This window comes from Gallinula chloropus, assembly GCF_964237585.1.
Source record: "Gallinula chloropus genome assembly, chromosome: 2".
NCBI lineage: Eukaryota > Metazoa > Chordata > Aves > Gruiformes > Rallidae > Gallinula > Gallinula chloropus.
Window position 1 is genome coordinate 163652667 of NC_140086.1, and position 26060 is coordinate 163678726.

General features: G+C 72.5%; 1 protein-coding gene across 1 annotated transcript in view; it reads left to right on the forward strand.

Moving 5' to 3' along the window:
• The window catches only part of LOC311189142 (SCO-spondin-like), a gene marked incomplete at its 5' end in the record, with an annotated part of 45845 nt that overhangs the window by 10629 nt on the left and 9156 nt on the right, over window positions 1-26060 (forward strand). Inside the window, 47 exon segments of the mRNA XM_084260722.1 lie at window positions 278-534; window positions 658-792; window positions 1518-1720; window positions 1819-1946; window positions 3467-3576; window positions 3782-3931; window positions 4138-4231; window positions 5176-5576; window positions 6839-7069; window positions 7176-7349; window positions 8531-8779; window positions 8898-9020; window positions 9131-9222; window positions 9308-9533; window positions 10117-10269; window positions 10336-10476; window positions 10615-10800; window positions 10919-11069; window positions 11146-11442; window positions 11866-12080; window positions 12197-12307; window positions 12443-12664; window positions 12744-12871; window positions 13819-13960; window positions 14540-14725; window positions 14857-15016; window positions 15096-15153; window positions 15657-15714; window positions 15842-16141; window positions 16743-16871; window positions 17017-17190; window positions 17862-18026; window positions 18230-18409; window positions 18531-18653; window positions 19300-19426; window positions 19539-19664; window positions 19739-19830; window positions 19924-20091; window positions 20187-20439; window positions 21067-21113; window positions 21783-21950; window positions 23611-23706; window positions 23709-23775; window positions 24516-24561; window positions 24563-24631; window positions 25628-25748; window positions 25843-26016. Of these exon segments, the coding sequence (XP_084116848.1) occupies window positions 278-534; window positions 658-792; window positions 1518-1720; window positions 1819-1946; window positions 3467-3576; window positions 3782-3931; window positions 4138-4231; window positions 5176-5576; window positions 6839-7069; window positions 7176-7349; window positions 8531-8779; window positions 8898-9020; window positions 9131-9222; window positions 9308-9533; window positions 10117-10269; window positions 10336-10476; window positions 10615-10800; window positions 10919-11069; window positions 11146-11442; window positions 11866-12080; window positions 12197-12307; window positions 12443-12664; window positions 12744-12871; window positions 13819-13960; window positions 14540-14725; window positions 14857-15016; window positions 15096-15153; window positions 15657-15714; window positions 15842-16141; window positions 16743-16871; window positions 17017-17190; window positions 17862-18026; window positions 18230-18409; window positions 18531-18653; window positions 19300-19426; window positions 19539-19664; window positions 19739-19830; window positions 19924-20091; window positions 20187-20439; window positions 21067-21113; window positions 21783-21950; window positions 23611-23706; window positions 23709-23775; window positions 24516-24561; window positions 24563-24631; window positions 25628-25748; window positions 25843-26016 (7406 nt within the window).

Here is a 26060-nt window from a genome sequence, read left to right on the forward strand (position 1 = left end):
CAGCTCCCCCGGGGACCCCATGGGATGCTCAGCCCTGTCCCCCAGTGCCACCAGCTCCCTTGGGGACCCCATGGGATGCTCAGCCCTGTCCCCCAGTGCCACCAGCTCCCCTGGGGCCCCCGTGGGATGCTCAGCCCTGTCCCCCAGTGCCACCAGCTCCCCTGGGGTCCCCGTGGGATGCTCAGCCCTGTCCCCCAGTGCCACCAGCTCCCCTGGGGCCCCTGTGGGATGCTCAGCCCTGTCCCCCAGTGCCACCAGCTCAGCCCTGTCCCCGCAGCGTGTGCCGGCAGCAGCGCTGGCACTGTGACCAGCAGGAGTGTGCGGGGACCTGCACGGCCTCGGGGGACCCCCACTACGTCACCTTCGACGGGAGAGCCTTCTCCTTCCCTGGGGACTGCGAGTACCTGCTGGCACGGGAGGCCGGCGGCCTCTTCGCTGTCACCGCCGAGAACGTCCCCTGCGGCGCCGGCGGCGTCACCTGCACCAAGTCGGTGGTGGTGGCCGTGGGCAACACCGTGGTGACCATGCTGCGGGGTGAGGGGGCTTGGGGGGCCCCGGGGACCTGGGGATGGGTCCCCCGTGGGGATGGTGATGTGCCAAGGGGGGGTGCGGTCCTTGACAGCCCCCCCTGTGTGTGTGTCCCCACCCACCCCACAGGGAGGGATGTGACGGTGAACGGGGTGTCAGTCAGACCCCCCAAAGTCTACAGCGGGACGGGGCTGACGCTGGAGCGCGCTGGCCTCTTCCTCCTCCTCCTGTCCCGCCTGGGGCTGACGGTGCTGTGGGATGGAGGTGAGACCCTCGGCGTGGGGGGCTGGGACTGCCCGTGAGCCAGCAGTGTGCCCGGGGGGCCAGGAAGGCCAAGGGCATCCTGGCTTGTGTCAGAGCCAGCGTGGCCACAGGGCCAGGGCAGGGCTTGTGCCCCTGGGCTGGGCACTGGGGAGGCTGCAGCTGGAGTGCTGGGTCCAGTTGTGGGCCCCTGAGTCCCAGCAGGAGCTGGAGGTCCTGGAGCGTGTCCAGAGAAGGGCAACCAGGCTGGGGAAGGGGCTGGAGAGCAGCAAAGCTTGCGAGGAGCGGCTGAGGGAGCTGGGGGTGCTGAGCCTGGAGCAGAGGAGGCTGAGGGGAGCCCTTCTCCCCCCTGCCCTGCCCTGCCCTGCCCTGCCCTGCCAGCAGGGTGCAGAGAGGTGGGCGATGGTCTCTGCAGCCAGGGGCCAGGAGCTGGGAGGAGGGGCAATGGGCTCAAGCTGCCCCAGGGCAGGGTCAGCTCAGCTGGGAGGGCAAAGTTCTTCCCTGGCAGAGTTGTGGGGCTGTGGCACAGGCTGCCCATGGAGGGGCTGAGTCCCCAGCCCTGGGGGTGTTTAACAGGGGAGATGAGGTGCTCAGGGAGCTGGGGCAGCTCAGGATGGGAATGGTTGGGCTGGATGGGCTCAAAGGGCTTTTCCAGCCCTGGGGACTCTGGGATCCCGTGACTGGGATGCACTGGGGTGGGGGGTCCCTGCTCACCCCCCCCTGCCCAGGCACACGGGTGTACGTGCGGCTGGAGCCGCGGCACCGGGGCCGGGTGACCGGGCTGTGCGGGAACTTCGACGGCGACGCCGAGAACGATTTCTCCAGCCCACAGGGGGTCCTGGAACCCACCCCCCACCTCTTCGGCAACTCCTGGCGCCTCAGCCTGCTCTGCCCGGAGGTGGACGGCGCCGACCCCCGGCACCCCTGCACCGTACGCACCGGGCCGGGCGGCGCGACCGGGGGGGCGGAGAGGGGGGTGCTGCTGGGGGGGGGTGGCTGAGAGCCGTGTGGGACCCCTCCCCTCTCCAGGAGAGCCCCCAGCGGGCGCTGTGGGCGCGCAGCCGCTGCAGCATCCTCCGGCAGCGCCTCTTCGCGCCCTGCCACGAGGCCGTGCCCTGCCAGCGCTTCTACGACTGGTGCGTCTTCGATGCCTGCGGGTGAGTCAGACGGGGCGTCCCCGAGACGGGGTGTCCCTGAGACGGGGTGTCCCCGAGACGGGGTGTCCCTGAGACGGGGTGTCTGGAGCTGGGGGTGTCCCTGAGATGGGGGTGTCCCTGAGCTGGGGTGTCTAGAGCTGGGGGTGTCCCTGAGACGGGGTGTCCCTGAGACGGGGTGTCTGGAGCTGGGGGTGTCCCTGAGATGGAGTGTCCCTGAGACGGGGGTGTCCCCGAGACAGGGTGTCCCTGAGATGGGGTGTCTGGAGCTGGAGGTGTCCCTGAGACGGGGGTGTCCCTGAGCTGGGGTGTCTAGAGCTGGGGGTGTCCCTGAGACGGGGTGTCCCTGAGACAGGGTGTCCCCGAGACAGGGTGTCCCTGAGATGGGGTGTCTGGAGCTGGGGGTGTCCCTGAGACGGGGTGTCCCCGAGCTGGGGTGTCCCTGAGACAGGGTGTCCCTGAGATGGGGTGTCTGGAGCTGGGGGTGTCCCTGAGACGGGGTGTCCCTGAGACGGGGTGTCTGGAGCTGGGGGTGTCCCCAAGCTGGGGTGTCCCTGAGACAGGGTGTCCCTGAGATGGGGTTTCTAGAGCTGGGGGTGTCCCTGAGCTGGGGTGTCTCTGAGATGAGGTGTCTGGAGCTGGAGGTGCTCTTAGCTGGGGCTGTCCAGGGCTGGGATGTTCCTGAGACGGGGGGGTGTCTGGGGATGGGGATGTCCCTGAGCTGGGGTGTCCCTGAGATAGGATGTCTAGAGCTGAGGGTGTCCGGGTCTGGGGGTGTCCAGAGATGAGGTGTCTGGAGCTGGGGGTGCCCTGAGCTGGGGTGTCCAGAGATGGGGTGTCCAGAGATGAGGTGTCCGGAGCTGGGGGTGTCTGGATCTGGGGCTGTCCCTGAGGTGGAGATGTCCCAAGCTGGGGGTGTCCAGATCTGGGAGAGTCCAGAGCTGGGAGTGTCCCTGTGATGGGGTGTCTGAAGCTGGAGGTGCCCTTAGCTGGGGCTGTCCGGAGCTGGGATGTCCCTGAGATGGGGAGTGTCTGGGGATGGGGGTGTCCCTGAGATGGGGTGTCCAGAGATGGGGTGTCCCTGAGGTAGGGTGTCTGGATCTGGGGGTGTCTGGATCTGGGGGTGTCTCTGAGCTGGGGGTGTCCAGAGCTGGGGGTGTCCCTGAGATGGGGGTGTCTGGAGCTGGGGGTGTCTCTGAGATGGGGATGTCCCAAGCTGGGGGTGTCCCTGAGATGGAGGTGTCTGGATCTGGGGGTGTCCCAAGCTTGGGGTGCCCCAAGCTAAAGTGGTCCTGAGCTGGGGGTGCCTGGATCTGGGGCTGTATCTGAGCTGGGGGTGTCCAGAGCTGGGGGTGTCTCTGAGCTGGGGGTGTCTGGAGATGGGGTGTCCCTGAGATGGGTTGTCCGGATCTGGGGGGTGTCTGGAGCTGGGGGTGCCCAAGCTGAGGGTGTCCCCGAGCTGGGCTGTCCCGCCACCCCCATCCCACCAAACCCCACCCTCGCCCCCCCGCCCCCCGCTGCAGCTGCGACTCCGGGGGGGACTGCGAGTGCCTGTGCACGGCCATCGCCACCTACGCCGAGGAGTGCGGCCGGCGCGGCGTCCACATCCGATGGCGGAGCCAGGAGCTGTGCCGTGAGTCCCGCGCTGTCCCTCCCCTGCGCTCCCCGGGGCGGCACAGGGGCCGGGGGGGCACTGGGATGGGTCCCGCGGGTGGTCACCCCCTGGCAGTGGGGCGGAGGGAGGAGGGGGGGCATGAGCCCCCACGGGGAGGGAGCGGGGCTGGGTGGCTGTGGGGGGTGTGGGGGTCCCTACCCTGGCTAATCCCCCCCGTCTCCAGCCCTGCAGTGCGATGGGGGGCTGGAGTACAGCGCCTGTGGCCCCCCCTGCCCCCCCACCTGCCGCAGCCTCGGCCGGGACCCCCCCGAGCACTGCCAGAGCCTGTCCTGCCTGGAGGGGTGCTTCTGCCCCCCGGGCCGCGTCCTGCACGGTGAGTCCCGGCGCGGGGCGGGGTGCTGCGGGGCTCCTCCTCCCTGCCCCTGCACCCCACTCCCCCCTCCTGGCTGTGGGGCTCCGCGCCCCCCCCATCCCGACCCCCCCTTCCCTGCCCGCGGCTCCTCACCGCAGCGCCGGGTCCCGTCCCGGGGCCGGGGCCGGGTCCCCACCGCCGACACCGTGTCCCCATCCCGCGGGCAGAGGGCGGCTGCATCGAGCCCACCCAGTGCCCGTGTTTCTGGGACGGCTTCGCCTTCCCGGCCGGCGCCGCGGTGCAGCAGGGGTGCAAGAACTGGTGAGTTCCCGCTCGGCGCCGCACCGGGCTGGCACGGCGGCACGGCCACCCGGCACCCATGGGCAGGGCCACCCAGCACCCACTGGGCATGGCCACTGGGCACCAACAGGCATGGCCACTGGGCACCCATGGGCACGGCCACCAGTACCCACTGCACAGCCACCCAGCATCCATGGGCACGGCCACCCGACACCCCCCAGCACAGCCACCTGGCCACCCACAGCATGGCCACTGGACCCATGGGCATGGCCACTGGACCCATGGGCACAGCCACTGGGCACCCACTGGGCATGGCCACCCGGTACCCACTGGCATGGCCACTGGGCACCCATGGGCATGGCCACTGGGCCCCCCCAGCATGACCACCTGCCCCCACCCCCAGCACTGCCACCCAGCGCCCATGGGCACAGCCACCGGGCATGGCCACCCAGCACCCACTGGCATGGCCACCCGGTACCCACTGGCACGGCCACCGGGCACCCATGGGCACAGCCACCTGCCCCCCCCCCCCCCCAGCAGTGCCACCCAGCACCCATGGGCACGGCCACTGGGCAACAACAGGCATGGCCACCCGGTACCCATGGGCATGGCCACTGGCACATCCATTGATCACCCACTGGCACAGCCACCCAGCACCCACAGGCATGGCCACCTGATACCCACTGGCATGGCCACTGGGCACCCATGGGCATGGCCACTGGGCCCCCCCCAGCACGGCCACCTTCCCCCCCCCCCCAGCACTGCCACCCAGTGCCCATGGGCACAGCCACCGGGCATGGCCACCCAGCACCCACTGGCATGGCCACCCGGTACCCACTGGCACGGCCACTGGGCACCCACAGGCAGAGCCACCTGGCACCCACTGGCAGCCGGGCTGCCGGGCTGGTGACACGGGGCTGGTGACACCAGCACGTCCCAGGGCTGAGCTGCCCCCACGCCCGCAGCACATGCACGGCGGGTCGGTGGCGTTGCCCGGCCCCCGCGGCCCCCTGCCCGGCCGGACCGCGCTGCGCCGAGTGGGAGTTCTCCTGCCGCGCCGACGGGCGCTGCGTGCCGGGCGCCTGGCTCTGCGACGACGAGGAGGACTGCGGCGACGGCTCGGACGAGGTGTGCGCCCCGCGCTGCGCCCCGCACCAGCACCGCTGTGCCAGCGGGCAGTGCCTGGCCTGGGGTGCCCGCTGTGACGGTGTCCCCCACTGCCCCGACGGCTCCGACGAGAGCGGCTGCCCCCCCCGTACCTGCGTGCCCCCCGAATTCGGGTGCGCCAGCGGGCGCTGCCTCCCCCCGGCGCGTGTCTGCGATGGGGAGCTGGACTGCGGCTTCGGCGACGACTCGGATGAGGCGGGTGAGTGACCCCCCCGGATGCTCCCTGGGGGTCATGGTGAGGGGGGGGTGTGGGGGTCCTGCAACGACTCGGATGAGGCGGGTGAGTGACCCCCCCGGATGCTCCCTGGGGGTCATGGTGAGGGGGGGGTGTGGGGGTCCTGTGATGACTCAGATGAGGCAGGCGAGTGACCCCCCCAGATGCTCCCCGGGGGTCGTGGTGAGGGGGGAGTGTGGGGGTCCTGTGATGACTCAGATGAGGCAGGCGAGTGACCCCCCCAGATGCTCCCCGGGGGTCGTGGTGAGGGGGGAGTGTGGGGGTCCTGTGATGACTCAGATGAGGCAGGCGAGTGACCCCCCTGGATGCTCCCCGGGGGTCATGGGGGTGTGGGGGTGTGGGGGTCCCGGGTGACAGAGAGCAGGGATGTGGGAGGGGGATGCATGTGGGTTGTGCCCCATGGTGAGGGGGTTAGGGGGCCTCCATCACTGGGGGTTTGTGCCCCACAATGGATGGGGGTCCCTGGGGGTCTGTGCCCCATGATAGTGTCCCATGGCGGATGGGGGTCCCTGGGGGTCTGTGCCCCACAATGGATGGAGGTCTCTGAGGGTCTCTGGGAGTCTGTGCCTCAAGACAGATGGGGGTCTCTAGGGATCCCCGGGGGTCTGTGCCCCACGATGGATGGGGGTCTGTGTCCCACGGTGGATGGGGGTCCCTGGGGGTCTGTGCCCCACGATGGATGGGGGTCTGTGTCCCACGGTGGATGGGGGTCCCTGGGGGTCTGTGCCCCATGATGGATGGAGGTCTGTGCCCCACGGTGGATGGGGGTCCCTGGGGGTCTGTGCCCCATGATGGATGGGGGTCTGTGTCCCACGGTGGATGGGGGTCCCTGGGGGTCTGTGCCCCATGATGGATGGAGGTCTGTGTCCCACGGTGGATGGGGGTCCCTGGGGGTCTGTGCCCCACGATGGATGGGGGTCTGTGTCCCACGGTGGATGGGGGTCCCTGGGGGTCTGTGCCCCATGATGGATGGAGGTCTGTGCCCCACGGTGGATGGGGGTCCCTGGGGGTCTGTGCCCCACGATGGATGGGGGTCTGTGTCCCACGGTGGATGGGGGTCCCTGGGGGTCTGTGCCCCATGATGGATGGGGGTCTGTGTCCCACGGTGGATGGGGGTCCCTGGGGGTCTGTGCCCCATGATGGATGGGGGTCTGTGTCCCACGGTGGATGGGGGTCCCTGGGGGTCTGTGCCCCACGACGGGGGTCCCTGACGGCCGCTGCTGCAGGCTGCAGCCCGAGCTGCGGCACGGGCGAGTTCCGGTGCGCGCTGGGCCGGTGCGTGCCGTACCCTCACCGCTGCGACGGCCGGGACGACTGCGGGGACTTCAGCGACGAGCGCGGCTGCGTCTGTCCCCCCGGCCACTTCCAGTGCCCCGACACCCAGTGTCACCTCCCGGCTGCCGTGTGCGACGGGCACCGCGACTGCGCCAACGGCACCGACGAAGCCTTCTGCCCAGGTGATGCCAAAACCCCCCACCCCACCCCACCCCACCCCACTGTCACCCCCCTACTCATCACAGCATCACTCCATGGTACCATGTGTGTCCCCTCCCCAAACCCCAGAGCGGGTGACCTGCCCCCCCGGGCATCTCCTCTGCCTCGATGGCTCCTGTGTCGCTGAGGCCACGGTCTGTGATGGTGTCCGTGACTGCCAGGACGGCTGGGATGAGAGCCCCGCGGCGTGCGCGGCGGCACTGCCCGCTGCCGCGCCCACCGCCCACCCCAACGCCTCAGAAGGTGAGGGGTGCTGGGGGAGAGCAGAGGGGACCCATGCGGGGGGGACCCCCGCATGGGTCCCCTCTGCTCTGCCCCAGCACCGGCACGGGCACCAAGGGATGTGCCGGATGGTGCTGGGTGGGAACCGGGGTGCAATGGGGATGCTCTGCCCTGGCATTGGCATGGAGGGATGTGCTGGATGGTGCTGGGTGGAAATGGGGGTGCAGTGGGGATGCTCTGCCCCGGCACTGGTATTGGCACTGGCACAGAGGGGTGTTCCAGATGGTACTGGGTAGAAAAGGGGGTGTGAAGGGGATGCTCTGCCCTGGCACTGGCACGGGCACCGGCATGGAGGGATGTGCTGGGTGGTGCTGGGTGGGAACCGGGGTGCAATGGGGATGCTCTGCCCTGGCTTTGGCATGGAGGGATGTGCTGGATGGTGCTGGGTGGGAACCGGGGTGCAATGGGGATGCTCTGCCCTGGCATTGGCACTGGCACCGGCATTGAGGGATGTGCCAGGTGGTGCTGGGTAGAAATGGGGGTGCAGTGGGGATGCTCTGCCCCAGCACTGGTATTGGCACTGGCATGGAGGGGTGTTCCAGATGGTACTGGGTAGAAAAGGGGGTGTGAAGGGGATGCTCTGCCCTGGCACTGGCACGGGCACCGGCATGGAGGGATGTGCTGGATGGTGCTGGGTGGGAACCGGGGTGCAATGGGGATGCTCTGCCCTGGCATTGGCATGGAGGGATGTGCTGGATGGTGCTGGGTGGGAACTGGGGTGCAATGGGGATGCTCTGCCCTGGCAGCAGCACCAGTACCAAGGGATGATGCTGGGTGGAAACTGGGGTGCAGTGGGGATGCTCTGCCCTGGCAGCAGCACCGGTACCAAGGGATGATGCTGGGTGGAAACTGGGGTGCAGTGGGGCTGCTTGGCACCAGCACTGGCACTGGCACCAGCACAGAGGGGTGTGCTGGATGGCACTGGGTGGAAATGGGGGTGTGATGGGGATGCCCTGCCCTGGCACTGGCACCAAGGGGTGGTGCTGGGTGGAAACTGGGGTGCAATGGGGATGCTCTGCCCTGGCATCAGCACCAGCACTGGCACTGGCACAGAGGGATGTGCTGGATGGTGCTGGGTGGAAACAGGGGTGCAATGGGGACAGTCACCCCACGGTGACGGCCACCCCACGGTGACCCCGCAGCACCCCCAGCCGCGGCGTGCGGCCCCTCCGCGGTGGCCTGCGGGAGCGGGGAGTGCGTGCCGCGGGGCTGGCTCTGCGACGGCGAGGCCGATTGCCACGACGGCACCGACGAGCTGGGCTGTGCCGGGGGGGGCTGTGAGCCCGGGCACTTCCCCTGTGCCCACGGCACCGACTGTGTCCCCTACGGCCACCTCTGCGACGGCGTCCCCCAGTGCCGCGACCGCTCCGACGAGAGCGCCGACCACTGCGGTGAGCCACGGCACGCGTGGGTTGGGGGGGGGGGTCACCCCATGGCATCGCCCTCCCCAGGGTGGGGGGATGCTCTTGGGTTGGGGAGGGGGGTGTCCTGATGGTGCTGTGGCCACAGGCTTGACCGCCATCCCGCCGTGCCCGGGGCACTTCACCTGCGACGACGGCGTGTGCCTCAACACCTCCAGGGTCTGTGATGGGGCCACCGACTGCGCCCAGGGCGAGGACGAGCTGGCCTGTGGTGAGGGGGATGGGAGGGGATTTTGGGGAGGGGGTGGCTGGGCAGTGCCATTTCAGGGGGTGACGGCTTGGGACAGCCACCCCCACCCTGTCACGGGGTCCCCTCTGTAGAGAGCCGCGGCCCCACCGGTGGGAGCAACAGGACGGGGGTTCCCTGCGCCGAATACGACTGTGGAGGGGGGGAGTGTGTCACCCTCCAGCAGGTATTTGGGGTGGGGGGGCTACGGGGGGTCCCCCTGGTGCTGTACCCCCCACCCCCACGGGCTCAGCATCACCCCGGTGCCACAGGTCTGCGATGGAGTCCCGGACTGTGAGGCCGAGGGGGGGTCACCCCAGGATGAGCAGGACTGCGGGGTGTGGGGGCTGTGGGGGCCCTGGGGGGGCTGCACCCACTCCTGCGGCCCCGGGGTGCAGCGGCGCACGCGGGGCTGCCGGCAGCGCCGGGCCGGGGTGCTGCACCGGTGCCGCGGAGCAGCCGTGCAGGAGCAGCAGTGCTTCAGCGGCGCCTGTCCCGGTGAGGGGCTGGGCTGGGGGGCTCGGGGGGGTTTGGGGGGGTCCCAGCACTGGGGCGGCCCAAGGAGGCCAATGGGAGAGCCTGGGGAATGTGGGGGTCCCATGGCTGGGGATGCCCAGGCTGGGGGGGGGTCCCACAGGGGTTCCCCTGGGATATTCAGGGGTCCCTGTGGCTGGGATTGTCTGTGGGATTTGGGGGTTCCCAGCACTGAGGGTGCCCAAGGAGGCCAAGGGGGGAGCCTGGGATGCCTGGGGAATCTGGGGGTCCCATGGCTGGGGCTGGGGTGGGGGGTGTTGGGGTACCCATGGGGGTTCCCTGGGATAGTTGGGGTTCCCTGGGATAGTTGGGGGTCCCTGTGGCTGGGATTGTCTGTGGGATTTGGGGGTTCCCAGCACTGGGGGTGCCTGGTGGTGGTGGTGGGGGGGTGTCCCCCAGGGGTACGGGCAGGGTTCCAGACAGGGGGTGCAGGCAGGGGTGTGGGCAGGGGGTCCAGGCAGGGGTGTGGGCAGGGGTGTGGGCAGGGGGTTCAGGCAGGGGTGTGGGCAGGGGCTGCCCGCCCTCACGCCCCCCCCTCTCCCTGCAGTGGACGGCTCCTGGAGCGAGTGGGGCAGCTGGTCCAACTGCAGCGGGGGCTGCGGGGGGCTGCGGCTGCGCCAGCGGGGCTGCCGCCCCCCCCAGAACGGCGGCCGCCCCTGCGCCGAGCTGCCCAGCGCCGCCCCGGCCGCCATCGAGACCGGTGGGTGCCAGCGGGGCTGGGGGGGCTCCAGGGGGCTGACCCTGCTCTAACCCCCCTGCTCCCCAGGTGCCTGCGAGCCGGGGGGCTGCTCCAACACCTCCTCCTGCCCCGGGGGGCTGCGGCCCCGGCCCTGTGCCCCCTGCCCCGCGTCCTGCGCCGACCTCGCCGCCGGCGTCAAGTGTCGGCAGGAGCGGCCATGCAGCCCCGGTGAGGGGGGGGGGTGGGATGGGACGGGGCTTTGGAGACCCCAGGAGACCCCCCAACCCCTCCCCAAAATCTTGGGGTGGGTGAGGGGCCAGCCATGGCGTCTCAGCCCCTCACCCACCCACCCCTCTCCCACGGCAGGGTGCTGGTGCGCGGCCAGCCTGGTGCTGGACGTGCGCAGCGGGCGCTGTGTGCCCCCCCGGGAGTGCCCGTGCCAGGCTGGGGGGGTCTGGTACCCCCCAGGGCAGGTGGTGAAGCTGAACTGCCGCCTCTGCACCTGCCTGGACGGGCAACTGAGGCGCTGCCGCCAGAACCCCGACTGCACCGGTGGGTCCTGGCACGCGGCGGCACCGCGGCGCTGCGCTGGGAGGGGTCCAGGCCCCCCCCCCAACGCTGACTTTGGGGGTGTCTGTGTTCCCCCTCCCTGCTTTCCCCATGCCCACAGTTCACTGTGGCTGGTCGGCGTGGTCGGCGTGGGGCGAGTGCCCAGGGCCCTGCGGCACCCAGAGCGTCCAGTGGTCCTTCCGCAGCCCCACCAACCCCAGCCGGCGCGGCGGCGGCCGGCACTGCCACGGCATCTACCGCAAGGCCCGCAGGTCAGGGGTGGGCTTCGGGGTTTGGGGGGCTGATGGGGGGTGTTTGGGGTCCCTGCCAACCTCCCCTCTGCCGCAGGTGCCAGACGGCGCCGTGCCGGCACTGCCAGGCCGAGGGCCGCCGGCGCGTGCCCGGGGAGCGCTGGCGCGGGGGGCCCTGCCGCGTCTGCCAGTGCCTGCCCAGCCTGGCCGTGCGGTGCTCGCCATACTGCCCGCACCGCCACGGCACCTGCCCGCAGGTGAGGGCTGGGGGTGCTCCGGCAGCCCCCGGCGGGGCTCAAGGGGGCACCTCCATGACGGTGCTGGTGCCGGTGCCTGTGATGGTGATCATGATGGTGATGCTGCTGGTGATGGTGATGGTGGTGCTGGTGCCAGTGTCGGTGTCAGTGATGGTGCTGGTGCCTGTGATGATGATGATAGTGGTGCTGGTGGTGATGATGATGGTGCTGATGCTGGTGATGATGCTGCTGATGACGAGGCTGCTGCTGGTGGTGGTGATGATGATGATGATGATGATGACGAGGCTGCTGCTGCTGGTGCTGGTGATGATGATGATGATGACAAGGCTGCTGCTGCTGGTGCTGGTGATGATGACGATGCTAGTGGTGGTGCTGTTTCTGGTGCTGGTGATGATGATGATGATGATGATGACGAGGCTGCTGCTGCTGGTGCTGGTGATGATGGCGGTGCTGGTGCTGGTTCTGGTGATGGTGATGATGATGGTGATGGTGCTGGTGATAATGCTGGTGCTGGTTCTGGTGATGGTGCCTGTGCTGGTGCCTGTGCTGGTGCTGGTGAGGGTGCTGGTGCTGGTGACAATGATGCTGGTGCTGGTGACAGTGGTGATGATGGTGCTGCTGCTGCTGATGATGATGATGGTGAAGGTGATAGTGCCGGTGCCTGAGATGGTGCTGCTGCTGCTGCTGGTGCTGGTGGTGATGATGATCCCCCCTCGCCAGGGCCAGGTGCTGGTGGGGGGCCGTGGGGACTCCTGCTGCTACTGCGCCCCGGCGGGTGAGTCGGGGGGAGCGAGCGCCGTGCTGGTTGGGGGTCTTGTCCCCCCGTGGGGGTCTCGTCCCCCCGATGTCAGAGCTGCCCCAGCTCCTCTACAGCCTCTGTCCCCATCACAGGTGACAACGTGACAGTCATCCTGCCCACGCTGACAACAGAGCCCCCCACTGCCACGCCAGCTGAGCTCCCCAGCAGCCCCCTCCTCACCTTCCCGCTGCCTCCCCTCGGCGGTGAGACCCCCCCTCACCTCCCCTCACCGCAGGGCACGGTGCAGGCAGCCGGGGACCGGGGTGGTGTGTGTGCCCCTGACCCCCCATGCTCCAGGGTGGTGTGTCCCCCATGACTCCCCCCCCCCTCCATCCCAGCAGACCCCTGCTACCACCCGCTGGGCATCGCCGCCCTCCCCGACAGCAGCTTCTCCGCCTCCTCGGAGCAGGATGAGACCCCCGCCCAGGCTGCCCGTATCCAGGGTGGGGACCCCGGGCAGGAGCTGTGGGGCTGGGGACCCCAGGATGACACCTACCCAGCGCTGCTCTCCGACCCCCCCTTCCTGCAGCTGGACCTGCTGGAGCCCACCAACATCACGGGTGGGTGCCCGGGGCCTCGGGGGGAGGCGGGGGGGCTGGGGGGGGGGCGGGGGCGGTGACACCGCTGTCCCCCTGCCAGGGCTGGTGGTGCTGGGAGCCGGCTCCTCCGACGCCTTCGTCACCAGCTTCCTGCTGCAGCTCAGCCCCGACGGCACCCGCTGGTACCGGTACCGGGAGGTCGCTGCCGGGGGCCGGGCACAGCCCAAGGTGCCGCCTGCGCCCCGGGGTGTGACTGCGGGAATGGGGGGAGGGGGCGTTGGGGAGGGGGCATAGGGGAATGGAAGGGGATGTGCCCCCCACCCTGCCTGGGGCTGGGGCTGGTACGGGGGGCATGAGGAGCGGAGGGTGTGTGCACGTGGGTGGTCGGGCTTAGGGGTGCACATCCCCCCCCTCCCTGAAACCCCTCCCTGCACCCCCCACCCTGCCCCCTCCCCCGCACCCCCCTCCCTGCACCCCCCTCCCTGCACCCCTCTCCCTGCACACCCCCCTGCGCCCCCCTCCCTGCCCCCTCCCCCACATCTCCCTCCCTGCACCCCCCACCCTGCGCCCCCCTCCCTGCACACCCCCCTCCCTGCACACCCCCCTCCCTGCACACCCCCCTGCACCCCCCTCTTGCACATTCCCCCCACACTCCACCCTGCACCCCTCCCCACACCCCCCCACAAAGCCCCGTGCCCCCCACCCTGCACACCCCCTGCATACCCACCCTGCACCCTCCTCCTGCACCCCCCTCCCTGCACACACCCCCCGTGCCACCCCTCCCAGCACCCCTCCCCGCCCACCCCCGCACCCCCCCTCACCCCTTCCTGCAACCCCCCCGCACCCCCCACCTGCACCCCCCGTACCCCACCCGTGCCTCCCCTCCCTGCACACCCCCTCAACCCCCGCACCCCCCTCCCTGCACCCCCCGCACGCCCCCGCACCCCCCTCCCTGCACCCACCCGTACCCCACCCGTCCCTCCCCACCCTGCACCCCCCGTCACCCCCCGCACCCCCCTCCCTGCGCACCCCCCACCTGCACCCCCCGCACCCCCCCCGCACCCCCCACCTGCACCCCCCCGTACCCCACCCGTCCCTCCCCTCCCTGCACACCCCCTCACCCCTCCGCACCCCCCCTCCCCGCACCCCCCTTACGCCCGTTGCCGGTCCCGCAGCTGCTGCCGGGCAGCTCCGACCCCCGCAGCCCGGCCGTGCGGCTCCTGTCCCGCATGGTGCAGGCGCGGCTGCTGCGCATCCTGCCCCAGGGCTTCCGGCACCGCATCGCGCTGCGCCTCGAGCTGCTGGGCTGCCCCCCGGGTAAGGGGGCGACCCCTTCCCCAACACCCCCCCCCGGTGTGGGACCCCTTCCCCAACACCCCCCGGTGTGGGACCCCTTCCCCAGCCCCCTTCTGCCTGCGCCCCGAGCTGCTGGGCTGCCCCCCGGTTTAGGGGGGACACGCCTTCCCCAAACGCCCCCCCTCAGCGGGGGACCCCTTCCCCTACCCACCTCTGCCCTGCGCCCTGAGCTGCTGGGTTGCCCCCCAGTTAAGGGGGCGACCCCTTCCCCAACCCCCCCCCCCCCGGTGTGGGACCCCTTCCCCAGCCCCCTTCTGCCCTGCGCCCCGACCTGCTGGACTGCCCCCCGGTTTAGGGGGGACACGCCTTCCCCAAACGCCCCCCCTCAGCGGGGGACCCCTTCCCCTACCCACCTCCGCCCTGCGCCCTGAGCTGCTGGGCTGCCCCCCAAGTAAGGGGGGGACCCCTTCCCCACCCCCCCGGTTTGGGACCCCTTCCCCACCCACCTCTGCCCTGCGCCCCCAAGTAAGGGGGGGACCCCTTCCCCAACCCCCCCGGTGTGGGACCCGTTCCCCACCCCCCTCTGCCCTCTCCCCGAAGTGCCCCCTGCCCGGTTCGGGGCGGTGCCGCTGCTGCCGGTGCCGGTACCGGCGCCACCGACCCGCCAGCCCTGCGCCGAGGGGCAGTTCCGCTGCGGGAACGGGGGGTGCGTCCCCGGGGGTCCCCACGGTGCCCTGTGCGACGGCGTCGACGACTGCGGGGACCTCTCGGACGAGCTGAGCTGCGGTGAGCGGGGCGGGGGGGGTCCTCGTGCCACGGTGGGTGGGTGGGGGGGGGGGGTGAGGAGGTGGAGGGGCCAGCACCACGCAGGGGTCTTAACACCTGCCCTGGGTGACGATGCTGCTCACCCTGCGCAGGTCTGGCCCCCCCGGAGACCCCCCCCCCGGTGTGCCCCCCATCCCACTTCTCCTGCCCGGGCTCCAGCCGGTGCCTCCCGCTGTCCCGGAGGTGCGACCGTGTCACCCACTGTCCCGATGGCACCGACGAGGCGGGATGCGAGACCCCCGGCAGCACCAGGTGGGTGCTGGGATGGATGGGGGGTCCTGGGGGGGGGGTCCTGGGGGTGACCCCTCAGCACTGACCCTGCTTCATCCAGCCCCGTGGTCCCTGGGGCAGCCGGTGTCCTGGTGCCAACTGCGCAGCCCACGGCGGGGGTGAGTCCCGGGGGGCTGGGGGGGCAGCAGAGGGGGCTGGAGGGCAGCAGAGGGGGCTGGGGGGCAGTAGAGGGAATTGGGGGGCAGCAGAGGGGGCTGGGGGGCAGTAGAGGGAGTTGGGGGGGCAGCGGAGGGGGCTGGGGGGCAGCAGAGGGAGTTGGGGGGGCAGCGGAGGGGGCTGGGGGGCAGTAGAGGGAGCTGGGGGGCAGCAAAGGGAATTAGGGGGGTAGCAGTGGAGGCTGGGGGGGCAGTAGAGGGAGTTGGGGGGGCAGCGGAGGGGGCTGGGGAGCAGCAGAGGGAGTTAGGGGGGGCAGCAGAGGGGTCTGGGGGGCAGCAGAGGGAATTGGGGGGCAGCAGAGGGGGCTGGGGGGCAGCAGAGGGGTCTGGGGGGTAGCAGAGGGAGTTGGGGGGCAGCGGAGGGGGCTGGGGGGCAGTAGAGGGAGTTGGGGGGCAGTAGAGGGGGCTGGGGGGGGCTGCGGGTGACCCTGTCTGTCCCCGTGCAGGTGTCCCTGGGGACGGACACTCGGCGACCCCCGGAAGGCACCAAGCCCCCCGCCCCAGGTACCTGCTGTGGGGCAGGACGGGGGGGGCTGTGGGGGGGCCCTGGGCTGGGAAAGGGTCCAGGGCCGGGGGGGGCTGCGAGGGGACCGTCCCGCCCCCGTCCTCACCCGGGTCCTGCCCCACCCAGGGCAGCCGAGGGCTCAGACCCCCCCCCAGCCGCCCCCTCCCCACCGCGCCGGACCCAGCAGCGCGGCGGTGCCGGGGGACACGGAGCCGGCGCCCACCAGCCCGGGGGGGGCTGGGCAGCCCCGGCTGAGCGGTGCCCCCCAAACTGGGCTGCCGGGACCCCCTGGCACCCCGACGCCCCCCGGCACCCCGCCAGCAGGGACCGGCCCCCCCGCGGAGCCCCCCTCCTCCCCGGTGCCCCCCTGGGCCACGGCTCCGCCCCCCGGAGGGCTGACGGGGGTGTCCCCCCCGGCCCCCCCAGGTGAGTGGGGGTCCCAGGATGGGCATAGCCCCCCTCTTCCCACCCCCCACCCCCACCCCCATGGCAGCCGGGGGGTGGGATGCGGACATGGGGGGCCCTGGGGAAAAAGGGGGGAGAGTCCTCAGCTCACTGCCAGGGGGTGGGGGTGCTGGGGTCCTGGGTGCTGTGGGTTTAGGGGTGTCATGGGGCTGGGTGCTGTGGGTTTAGGGGTGCTGGGGGTGTCATGGGGGTTTAGGGGTGTCATGAGGTGGGTGCTGTGGGTTTAGGGGGGCTGTGGGATGGGGGTGCCATGGGGCTGTGTGTCGTGGGTTTTGGGGTGCTGGGGGTGTTGTGGGGCTGGGTGTCATGGGTTTTGGGGTGCTGGGGGTGTCATGGGGCTGGGTGCCATGGGTTTAGGGGGGCTGTGGGAGGGGGGTGCCATGGGGCTGGGTGCTGTGGGTTTTGGGGTGCTGGGGGTGCCATGGGGCTGGGTGTCATGGGTTTAGGGGGGCTGTGGGATGGGGGTGCCATGGGGCTGGGTGCTGTGGGTTTTGGGGTGCCATGGGGTTGGGGCCGTGCCCAGCCCCACGCACGGGGGGCGCTGTGCCCCCCCCTCCCCCAGGCCCAGCCCTGCCCCGGCTGCTCTGCCCGCGGGGCCAGTTCAGCTGCGGGGTGCTGGGGTGCCTGGAGCCCGGGCTGGTCTGTGACGGGCGCCAGGACTGCCTGGACGGCTCGGACGAGGCGCGCTGCGGTGAGACCCCCCCCAAAAACACCCCCCCGCCTACCGGGACCCCCCCCAAACCCGGGGGGCTGAGCTCCCCCCCCCCCCAACCCTGCCCACAGCGGGCGGGGGGCTGCCCGCAGTGACCCCCCCCCACTCTCTGCCTGACCCGCAGGCGGCCCCCCCGCCTCTGCCAGCCCCACGGCCGGGCCCCCCTCCACGGGCGGGGCCCCCCCCACCTGCCCCCCCAAGCAGTTCCCGTGCAGCAGCGGGGGGCGCTGCCTCCCCCCCGAGAGGCGCTGCGACCTGCGCCCCGACTGCCCCGACGGCTCCGACGAGCGCGGCTGCGGTGGGTGGGGGGCGGGATAAGGGGCTGGGGGGGGGTGTTAGGGGCTGGGGGGGGGTTTAGGGGCTGGGGACCCCCCGTTCCGCAGTGTCCTGCCCTTGGCCATCGCTGCCCCCCCCCCCATTCCTGTGGGATCCGGCCACTTGTGCGCTGCCCTGGGGAGCTGGGGGGGGGGCACCGGGGCTGGGGGGGATCAAGGTTGGGGGGCGCCCAGGCTGGGGGGTGAAAGCTGGGGGGGGGGGGCAACAAGTTTGGGGGTATGGAGGCTGGGGTACACCGTGTCTGGGGGGGGGGGTTAGAGGCTGTGGGCACTGAGACTGGGGGGGACCAAGGCTGGGGGGGCATCGAAGGTGGGGGGCACCCAGGCTGGGGGGGGGTCCAAGGCTGTGGGCATCGAGGCTGGGGGGGTCCAAGGCTGGGGGGGTATCGAGGCTGGGGGGTACCCAGACTGGGGGCACCGAGACTGGGGGGGGTCCGAGACTGGGGGGGGTCCAAGGCTGGGGGGCATGAAGGTGGGGGGGCCGAGGGGGGGTTGGGAGGCAGAGCAAGGTCGGGGGTCTGGGTGGGCAAGGGACCCGGTTTGGGAAGGGACAACCAGACACCCAGGGGATGTTCGGGGCGGGGGGGGGGGTCCCAGAGCAGCCCTGACCCCCTGTCCCCCCCCCACCCCCCAGCCGACTGCATCCTGTCCCCCTGGGGGGGCTGGGGGCCCTGCAGCCGCTCCTGCGGGCTGGGGGTCACCCTGCGCCGGCGGACCCTGCTGCGGGGCGCCCTGCCCGGGGGGGGCTGCGCCCGCCCCCGCCTCGACACCCGCGCCTGCTTCCTGCGCGCCTGCCCAGGTACCGCCCCCCCGCCGGGACCCCCCCCCCACCCCCGCACGGGCTGGGACCACCCCATGGGCTGGGACCGGCCCCATCTCAGACCAGCCCCCCGTGGGGAGGGGGGGTGGGGGTCCCGTGGCTGAGGGGGGGGGGGAATTGGTTGGAGGGGGGCTGGGTGCGGGGGTGATGCCCCCCCCTGCCCCCCGGCTTTCCCTCCCCAGTGCCCGGCGGGTGGGCGCCCTGGGGGTCCTGGTCCCCCTGCGATGCCGAGTGTGGGGGGGGCGTGCGGAGCCGGACACGGAGCTGCAGCGACCCCCCCCCGAAGAACGGGGGGCAGCCCTGCCCCGGGGGGGCCCTGCAGACCCAGCCCTGCAACCTGCAGCCCTGCGGGGACCCCTCAGGTACTGGGGGGGGCACAGACCCGGGGGGGGGGCACAGGGAGAGCCAGACCCCGTGCTGGGGTCTCGTGTGGCACTGGGGTGATGGGGGGAGCACCCTGAGCACCCCATCACCCCCCTCCAGCCTGCAGCCCCCCGATGGTGTTGGTGAGGGCAGGGGACTGCGAGGGGGGGTGGCTGCCCCCCTGTCCCCAAACCTGTGAGGACCTGAGCGCCAACAGCACCTGCCCCAGCCCCTGCCAGGAGGGTGAGTGCCGGGGCCGGGGGGGACGGGAGGGTCGGTGCCTGGCACAGCGGGGGCCGGTGGGTGCTGGTGCTGAGGCCGTGCCATGGGGCAGGGTGCTGGTGCTAAGGCTGTGCCATGGGGCAGGTGCTGTGGTTGCTGGTGTCTGGCACAGTGGGTGCTGGTGCTGAGGCCGTGCCATGGGGCAGGGTGCCAGTGGGTGTTGGTGTCTGGCACAGTGGGTGCTGGTGGGTGCTGGTGCTAAGGCTGTGCTGTGGGGCAAGGTACTGGTGGGTGCTGGTGTGTGGCACAGTGGGTGCTGGTGCTAAGGCCGTGCCGTGGGGCAGGGTGATGGTGGGTGCTGGTGTGTGGCACAGTGGGTGCTGGTGCTAAGGCCGTGCCGTGGGGCAGGGTGCTGTGGGTGTGGGTGCTGAGGCCGTGCCATGGGGCAGGGTGCTGGTGCTAAGGCCGTGCCATGGGGCAGGTGCTGTGGGTGCTGGTGTCTGGCACAGTGGCTGCTGGTGCTGAGGCCGTGCCATGGGGCAGGGTGCTGGTGGGTGCTGGTGCTGAGGCCGTGCCTTGGGGCAGGGAGCTGTGGGTGCCAGTGCTGAGGCTGTGCCATGGGGCAGGGTGCTGTGGGTGTGGGTGCTGAGGCCGTGCCGTGGGGCAGGGTGCCGGTGCCCGCCCGGGCTGTACCTGCAGGACGGCGGCTGCGTCAACGCCAGCCAGTGCCGGTGCCGCGTGCGCCAGGACCCCCGGCTGCCCGGCGAGGCCTTCCAGCAGGGCTGCCGGCACTGGTGAGCGCCCACGCCGTGGCCCTGGGGCAGGGACCCTCCCCAGGGCGCAGGGGGGCAAATCCGGGGGTGCCCCTCGCCCATGCCCACGGCTGAGCCCGGTGCCCGTCCCCAGCGTGTGCCGGGACGGGGCGGTGAGGTGCGAGGACGCGGCCTGTGCCGTGGACTGTGGCTGGTCGGCCTGGTCGCCCTGGACCCGGTGTGACGGCGGCTGCGGCGCAGGGACGCAGGAGAGGTTCAGGTGTGGAGCTGGGGGGTGCCCTGCCCCACAGCCGTGCCCCACGGACGGGACACCCACGCAGCCCCTTCCCACAGGTCGCCCTCCAACCCCCCGGCAGCCGGCGGTGGAGCCCCCTGCGCCGGGGAGGCCCGGGAGGTGCGCCAGTGCCACGAGGCCTGCGGCACCGGTAGGCGCCCACCAACCCCATGGTGACGCCAACCAGCCATGGCGGGAGCCACGCTGGGGCTGCCATGGTCCCTGTGTCCGTCTGTCCCCGCAGAGCCCAGCACGGCCTGGAGCCCCTGGGCACCCTGGTCCGAGTGCTCGGCTCCCTGCGGCGCCGGTGAGCAGAGGCGGCACCGGGTCTGCACCCCCCCGGAACACGGGACCCCCGACTGCTCCGGGCCCCACACCCAGACGCGGGACTGCAACACCCAGCCCTGTCACGGTGGGTGCTGCACACCGGGGACCCCCCCCCTGCCCCGGCACCGCCAGTGCCCCCCAGCAGAGCCGGGGGCACAGGCTGGGGGTGTCTCCCTGCAGCGCGGTGCCCGGGGGACACGGTTCGGCGCTCGGCGGAGGAGTGTGTGCGCCAGGGGGGCCCCTGCCCGCGGCTCTGCCTGGACCTGGGCGCGGGGGTGCAGTGCACTGCGCGGTGCCAGGGGGGCTGTGCCTGCCCCCCCGGGCTGCTGCTGTGGAACCAGAGCTGCGTGCCCCCCGCCCGCTGCCCCTGCCCCCACCGCGGTCACCTCTACCCGCCCGGGGACACCGTCCCGCTCGACGCCTGCAACAACTGGTGGGGATGCGGCCGCCACGGCCCAGCCTGGGGGCCCCAACTGGGTGTCGTTGTCCCCCCTGCACCCCACTGAACCCCCTGCACCCTATTGACCCCCCACACCCCACTGACCACCTTGCACCCCATTGACCCTGCATCCCACTGACCCCCTCCACCCCACTGACTCCCTTGCACCCCATTGACCCCCCACACCCCACTGATCCCCTCCACCCCGCTGATCCCCCCACCCTATTGACCCCCTTGCACCCCATTGACCCCCCCACACCCCATTGACCCCACCAGCACTCCACTGACCCCCCCCACCCCACTGACCCCCTTGGGCCCCATTGACCCCCCCACCCCATTGACCCTGCATCCCACTGATCCCTCCACCCTATTGACCCCCTTGCATCCCATTGACCCCCCCTACACCCCATTGACCCCACCAGCACTCCACTGACCCCACCACATCCCATTGACCCCCTTGGGCCCCATTGACCCCCCTACACCCCATTGACTCCACCCTGCACCCCACTGACCCCCCCCCCCATTGACTCCCCCTGCACCCCATACCCCTACACTCCATTGACACTCCCTGCACCCCACTGACCCCACCTCACCCCATTGACCCCCTCTGGTCTCTCCCAGCACCTGCACGGCCGGGGTGATGGTGTGTGGCACGGAGCCCTGCCCAGGTACCAGCCTGGGGGGTGGGGGGGGGGCTTGGGGGGTCCCGGGGTACCCGCGGTGCTGGGGGGTGCACATGATGCTGCTCCTGCCCGACTCTGTGGCCAGCAGCCCTGACACGGTGAGAGCCCCCAGCCCTGGGGGGTCCCTGGGGGGTCTCTGGGATATACAGGGGCTGGGGGGTGGGTGCACCCAGGGTTGGCATCCCTGGGTGGGGGTCCCTGCTGTGGGTGGGGGTCCCTGCAGTGTGTGGGTGACACCAGCAGGGGGGCGCATGGGACTGGGGGGCTCATGGGGCGGGGGTCTCATAGACCAGGGGGCTCATGGGGCTGTGGGGGCTCATGGGACTGGGGGGCTCATGGTGTGGGGGGCTCATGGACTGGGGAGCTCATGGGGTGGGGGTCTCATAAACCAGGGGCTCATGGGGCTGTGGGGGCTCATGGGGCGGGGGGCTCATGGTGTGGGGGGGCTCATGGACTGGGGGGTCTCATGGACCCGCGGTGGAGACGTGGGTACGGGCAGGATGAGGGGACGGGGCTGGCGGGTCCGGGGGGGACACAGGGTCAGGGATGGGGGTCAGGGTGCCACGGGGCGGGTGTGGTGGGGGTCCCTGGAGGGCAATGCTGGGCGGGGGGTGAGACGGGAACCCTGCAGCCCCATCCCCCCCGTGCCCGCAGAGCCGCCGTGGGACGCGTGGTCCCCGTGGGGCGCGTGGTCCCCGTGGGGCCCCTGCAGCGTGTCCTGCGGGGGGGGCGAGCGGCTGCGCCGGCGGCAGTGCCAGGAGCCGGGGGGGTGCCCGGGGCTGGACCTGCAGAGCCAGATCTGCAACACCCACGTGTGCCGGGGTGAGTACAGACCCCCCCGGCCCGACCCCCGGACCCCAGCCCCCAGCACCCCCCCTGGGCCCGGGGCGCGGTGCTGAGCCCGGGGCGCGGTGCTGAGCCCGGGGGTGCGGTGCTGAGCCCCGGGGTGTGATGCTGAGTCCGGGGTGTGATGCTGAGCCTGGGGTGCGGTGCTGAGCCTGGGGTGCGGTGCTGAGCCCGGGGCGCGGTGGTGAGCCCGGGGTACAATGCTGCGTGGTGCTGAGCCCCGGGGTGCGGTGCTGAGTCCGGGGTGTGATGCTGAGCCCAGGATGCGGTGCTGAGCCTGGGGGTACAATGCTGCGCGGTGCTGAGCCCAGGGCGCGGTGCTGAGCCTGGGGGTGCGGTGCTGCGCGGTGCTGAGCCCCGCGGTGCGGTGCTGAGCCCGGGGCGCGGTGCTGAGCCTGGGGGTACAATGCTGCGCGGTGCTGAGCCTGGGGGTGCGGTGCTGAGCCCCGGGGTGCGGTGCTGAGCCCCGCGGTGCGGTGCTGAGCCCGGGGCACAATGCTGCGCGGTGCTGAGCCCCGCGGTGCTGGGCCCGGGGCGCGGTGCTGAGCCCGGGGCGCGGTGGTGAGCCCGGGGCGCGGTGGTGAGCCCGGGGCACAATGCTGCGCGGTGCTGAGCCCCGGGGTGCGGTGCTGAGCCGGGGGCACAATGCTGCGCGGTGCTGAGCCCGCGGTGCTGAGCCGGGGGCACAATGCTGCGCGGTGCTGAGCCCCGCGGTGCTGAGCCGGGGGTACAATGCTGCGCGGTGCTGAGCCCGCGGTGCTGTGCAGAGTCTGGGGGTGCGGTGCTGAGCCCCGGGGCGCGGTGCTGAGCCGGGGGCACAATGCTGCGCGGTGCTGAGCCCCGGGGCGCGGTGCTGAGCCCGGGGCACAATGCTGCGCGGTGCTGAGCCCCGCGGTGCGGTGCTGAGCCCGGGGGTACAATGCTGCGCGGTGCTGAGCCCGCGGTGCTGAGCCGGGGGCACAATGCTGCGCGGTGCTGAGCCCGGGGCTCGGTGCTGAGCCGGGGGCACAATGCTGCGCGGTGCTGAGCCCCGGGGCGCGGTGCTGAGCCCGGGGTGCGGTGCTGAGCCCCGGGGCGCGGTGCTGAGCCGGGGGTACAATGCTGCGCGGTGCTGAGCCCGCGGTGCTGTGCAGAGCCTGGGGGTGCGGTGCTGAGCCCGGGGTACAATGCTGCGCGGTGCTGAGCCCCGGGGCGCGGTGCTGGGCCCGGGGTACAATGCTGCGCGGTGCTGAGCCCCGCGGTGCTGAGCCCGCGGTGCTGTGCAGAGTCTGGGGGTGCGGTGCTGAGCCCCGGGGTGCGGTGCTGAGCCCGGGGCACAATGCTGCGCGGTGCTGAGCCCGGGGCACAATGCTGCGCGGTGCTGAGCCCCGCGGTGCTGAGCCCGCGGTGCTGTGCAGAGTCTGGGGGTGCGGTGCTGAGCCCCGGGGCGCGGTGCTGAGCCCGGGGCACAATGCTGCGCGGTGCTGAGCCCCGCGGTGCTGAGCCCGGGGTACAATGCTGCGCGGTGCTGAGCCCGCGGTGCTGAGCCGGGGGCACAATGCTGCGCGGTGCTGAGCCCCTGGGCGCGGTGCTCAGCCGGGGGCACAATGCTGCGCGGTGCTGAGCCCCGCGGTGCTGAGCCCGCGGTGCTGTGCAGACGCCGGCTGCCCGGCGGGACGGCTGTACCGCGAGTGCCGGCGGGGCGAGGGGTGTCCCTACTCCTGCGCCCACCTGGCCGGGCGGGTGGGCTGCTTCTGGGGGGCTGCCAGGAGGGCTGCCACTGCCCCCCGGCGCCTACCTGCACCGCGGCGCCTGCGTCCCGGTGAGCCCCCCGCGCCCCCCCCCGCCCCCTGGGGTCACCCTGGGATGGGGGGGCTGGTCCCTGCTTGTGGGGTGGCTCCTTGGGGTGCTGGGGGCGTCTGGGGTGGGTGTTCGGGGGCTTATGGGGCCGGGGGGCTTATGGGACGGGGGGCTCATGGGGGGGGCTTATGGGGTGGGGGGGCTTATGGGGTGGAGGGCTCACGGGGCGGGGGGCTCATGGGGTGTGGGGGGCTCCTTGGGGGTGGGTGTTCCTGGGGTGGTGGGTGCCCCGGGGGTTGGGTGCCCCCCAGGTCCATGGGTGCCTCCAGGGGGGTGGGTGCCCCCGGGTCCATAGGTGGTCCCCAGGGGGTGGTCCCCAGATCCGTGGGTGCTCTCCCGGGGGGGTGGGTGGTCCCCAGGGGCGGTGGATGCTCCCGGGGGGTGGGTGCCCCCCGGGTCCGTGGGTGCCCCCGGGGGGTGGGTGCCCCCCGGGGGTGGGTGCCCCCAGGGGCTGGGTACCTCCGGGGAATGGGTGCCCCCGGGTCCATGGGTGCCCCCGGGTCCGTGGGTACCCCCGGGGGGGGTGGGTGCCCCCCAGGTCCGTGGGTGCCCCCGGGGGGTGGGTGCCCCCGGGTCCATGGGTGCCCCCGGTCCGTGGGTACCCCCGGGGGGTGGGTGCCCGGCGGTGGGCGCCCCGTGCCGGTGCCAGACGCTGCGGCGCAGGCCTGTCCGTGCGCGCTGAGCGCGGAGCTGCTGCGGGAGCTGCACAACGGCTCCGAGCCCCCCCCCGGCCCCGCACGGCACCCGCAGCCCCCCCCCTCACCGCCGGCCAGGAGCTGCCCCCCGGCAGCACCCTCCACACGCCCTGCGCCCAACTGGTGAGCGCCCAGCGCCCCTCCACACCCCCCCGCCCTTCCTGAGCCCCCCCTGACCTTCCCCAGCACCCACTGCCCTTCCCCAGCCCCCTGCCCTTCCCCCACCCCCACTGCCCTTCCCCAGCACCCCTGCCCTTCCCCAGCCCCCCTGACCTTCCCCACCTCCCCCTGCCCTTCCCCAGCCCCCTGCCCTTCCCCAGCCCCTCTGCCCTTCCCCAGAGCCCCCTGCCCTTCCCCACCCCACACTGCCCTTCCCCACCCCCACTGCCCTTCCCCACCCCACACTGCCCTTCCCCAGCCCCACTGCCCTTCCCCACCATCCCAACACCCTTCCCCACCCCACTCCCCGCCCTTCCCCACTGCCATGGACCCCAAAGCCCTTCCCCAGCACCCCAAAGACTGGATCTAGCACCCCACAGCCCTTCCCCACCCCCCACTGTCCTTCCCACTGCCACGGACCCCAACTGTCCTTCCCCAGCACCCCAGCACCCCACAGCCCTTCCCCAGCCCCCAGCACCCCACGGCCCTTCCCCAGCACCCCACAGCGCCTTCCCCACCCCCCACCTCCCTTCCCCAGCACCCCTGCCCTTCCCCACCGCCACGGACCCCACAGCCCTTCCCCAGCACCCTTCCCCAGCACCCAGCACCCCACAGCCCTTCCCCGGCCCCCAGCCCCTCCCCACCCCCCCCCAGCCCCCCCCCCGCCCCGCCCGTCCCTGAGGGGCCCCTCCCCCCGCAGCACGTGCCTGCGCGGCCGGCTGCAGTGCTGGGGGGCGGGGTGCGGGCGGGCCGGGGGCTTCGTGCCCGGGAGGAGCCCCTGGGGGCCCTGGAGCCCCTGCTCGCCCAGCTGCGGGGGGCCGGGGCTCAGGACCCGCCACCGCGCCTGCGGCCCCCCCGCCGACGGGGGCCGGGGCTGTGCGGGGCCCCGCACCGAGAGCCAGCGCTGCCGCAGCCCCCCCTGCCCCGGTGGGTGCCAGCACCCCCCTCCCCCCGCCCCAGCCCCCCCCCCCCCGGGGGTCCCTCCTGCCCTCGGGGGGGGCGGGGTTGTCACTCTTTGCTCCCCCCCCCCCCCCCCCAGAGGTGACTCTCCCCACGCTGGAGCCCGAACCCACCACCCCAGGTGAGACCCGCGCTGCCTGGGGACCCCCCAAATGGGGGGGGGGCGCTATATGGGGGGGTCCCTGGCTCATGGGGGGGGCTTCATCCCGCGCCAGGTGCTGAGGAAGAGGAGGGGTTCGGGCCCTGGTCTCCCTGGACCCCCTGCTCCAGGACCTGCACCCACCCCCAGGCTCCGGCCACCAAGAGCCGCACCCGCCCCTGCCGCGGGGGGGGGGGCTGCGGGGGGGGCGGCGTCCAGCAGCGCCTCTGCAACCTGCCCCACTGCGCAGGTGGGCTGGGGGGGCGGGGGCTGCCCTACGGGGGGGTCCCTCTG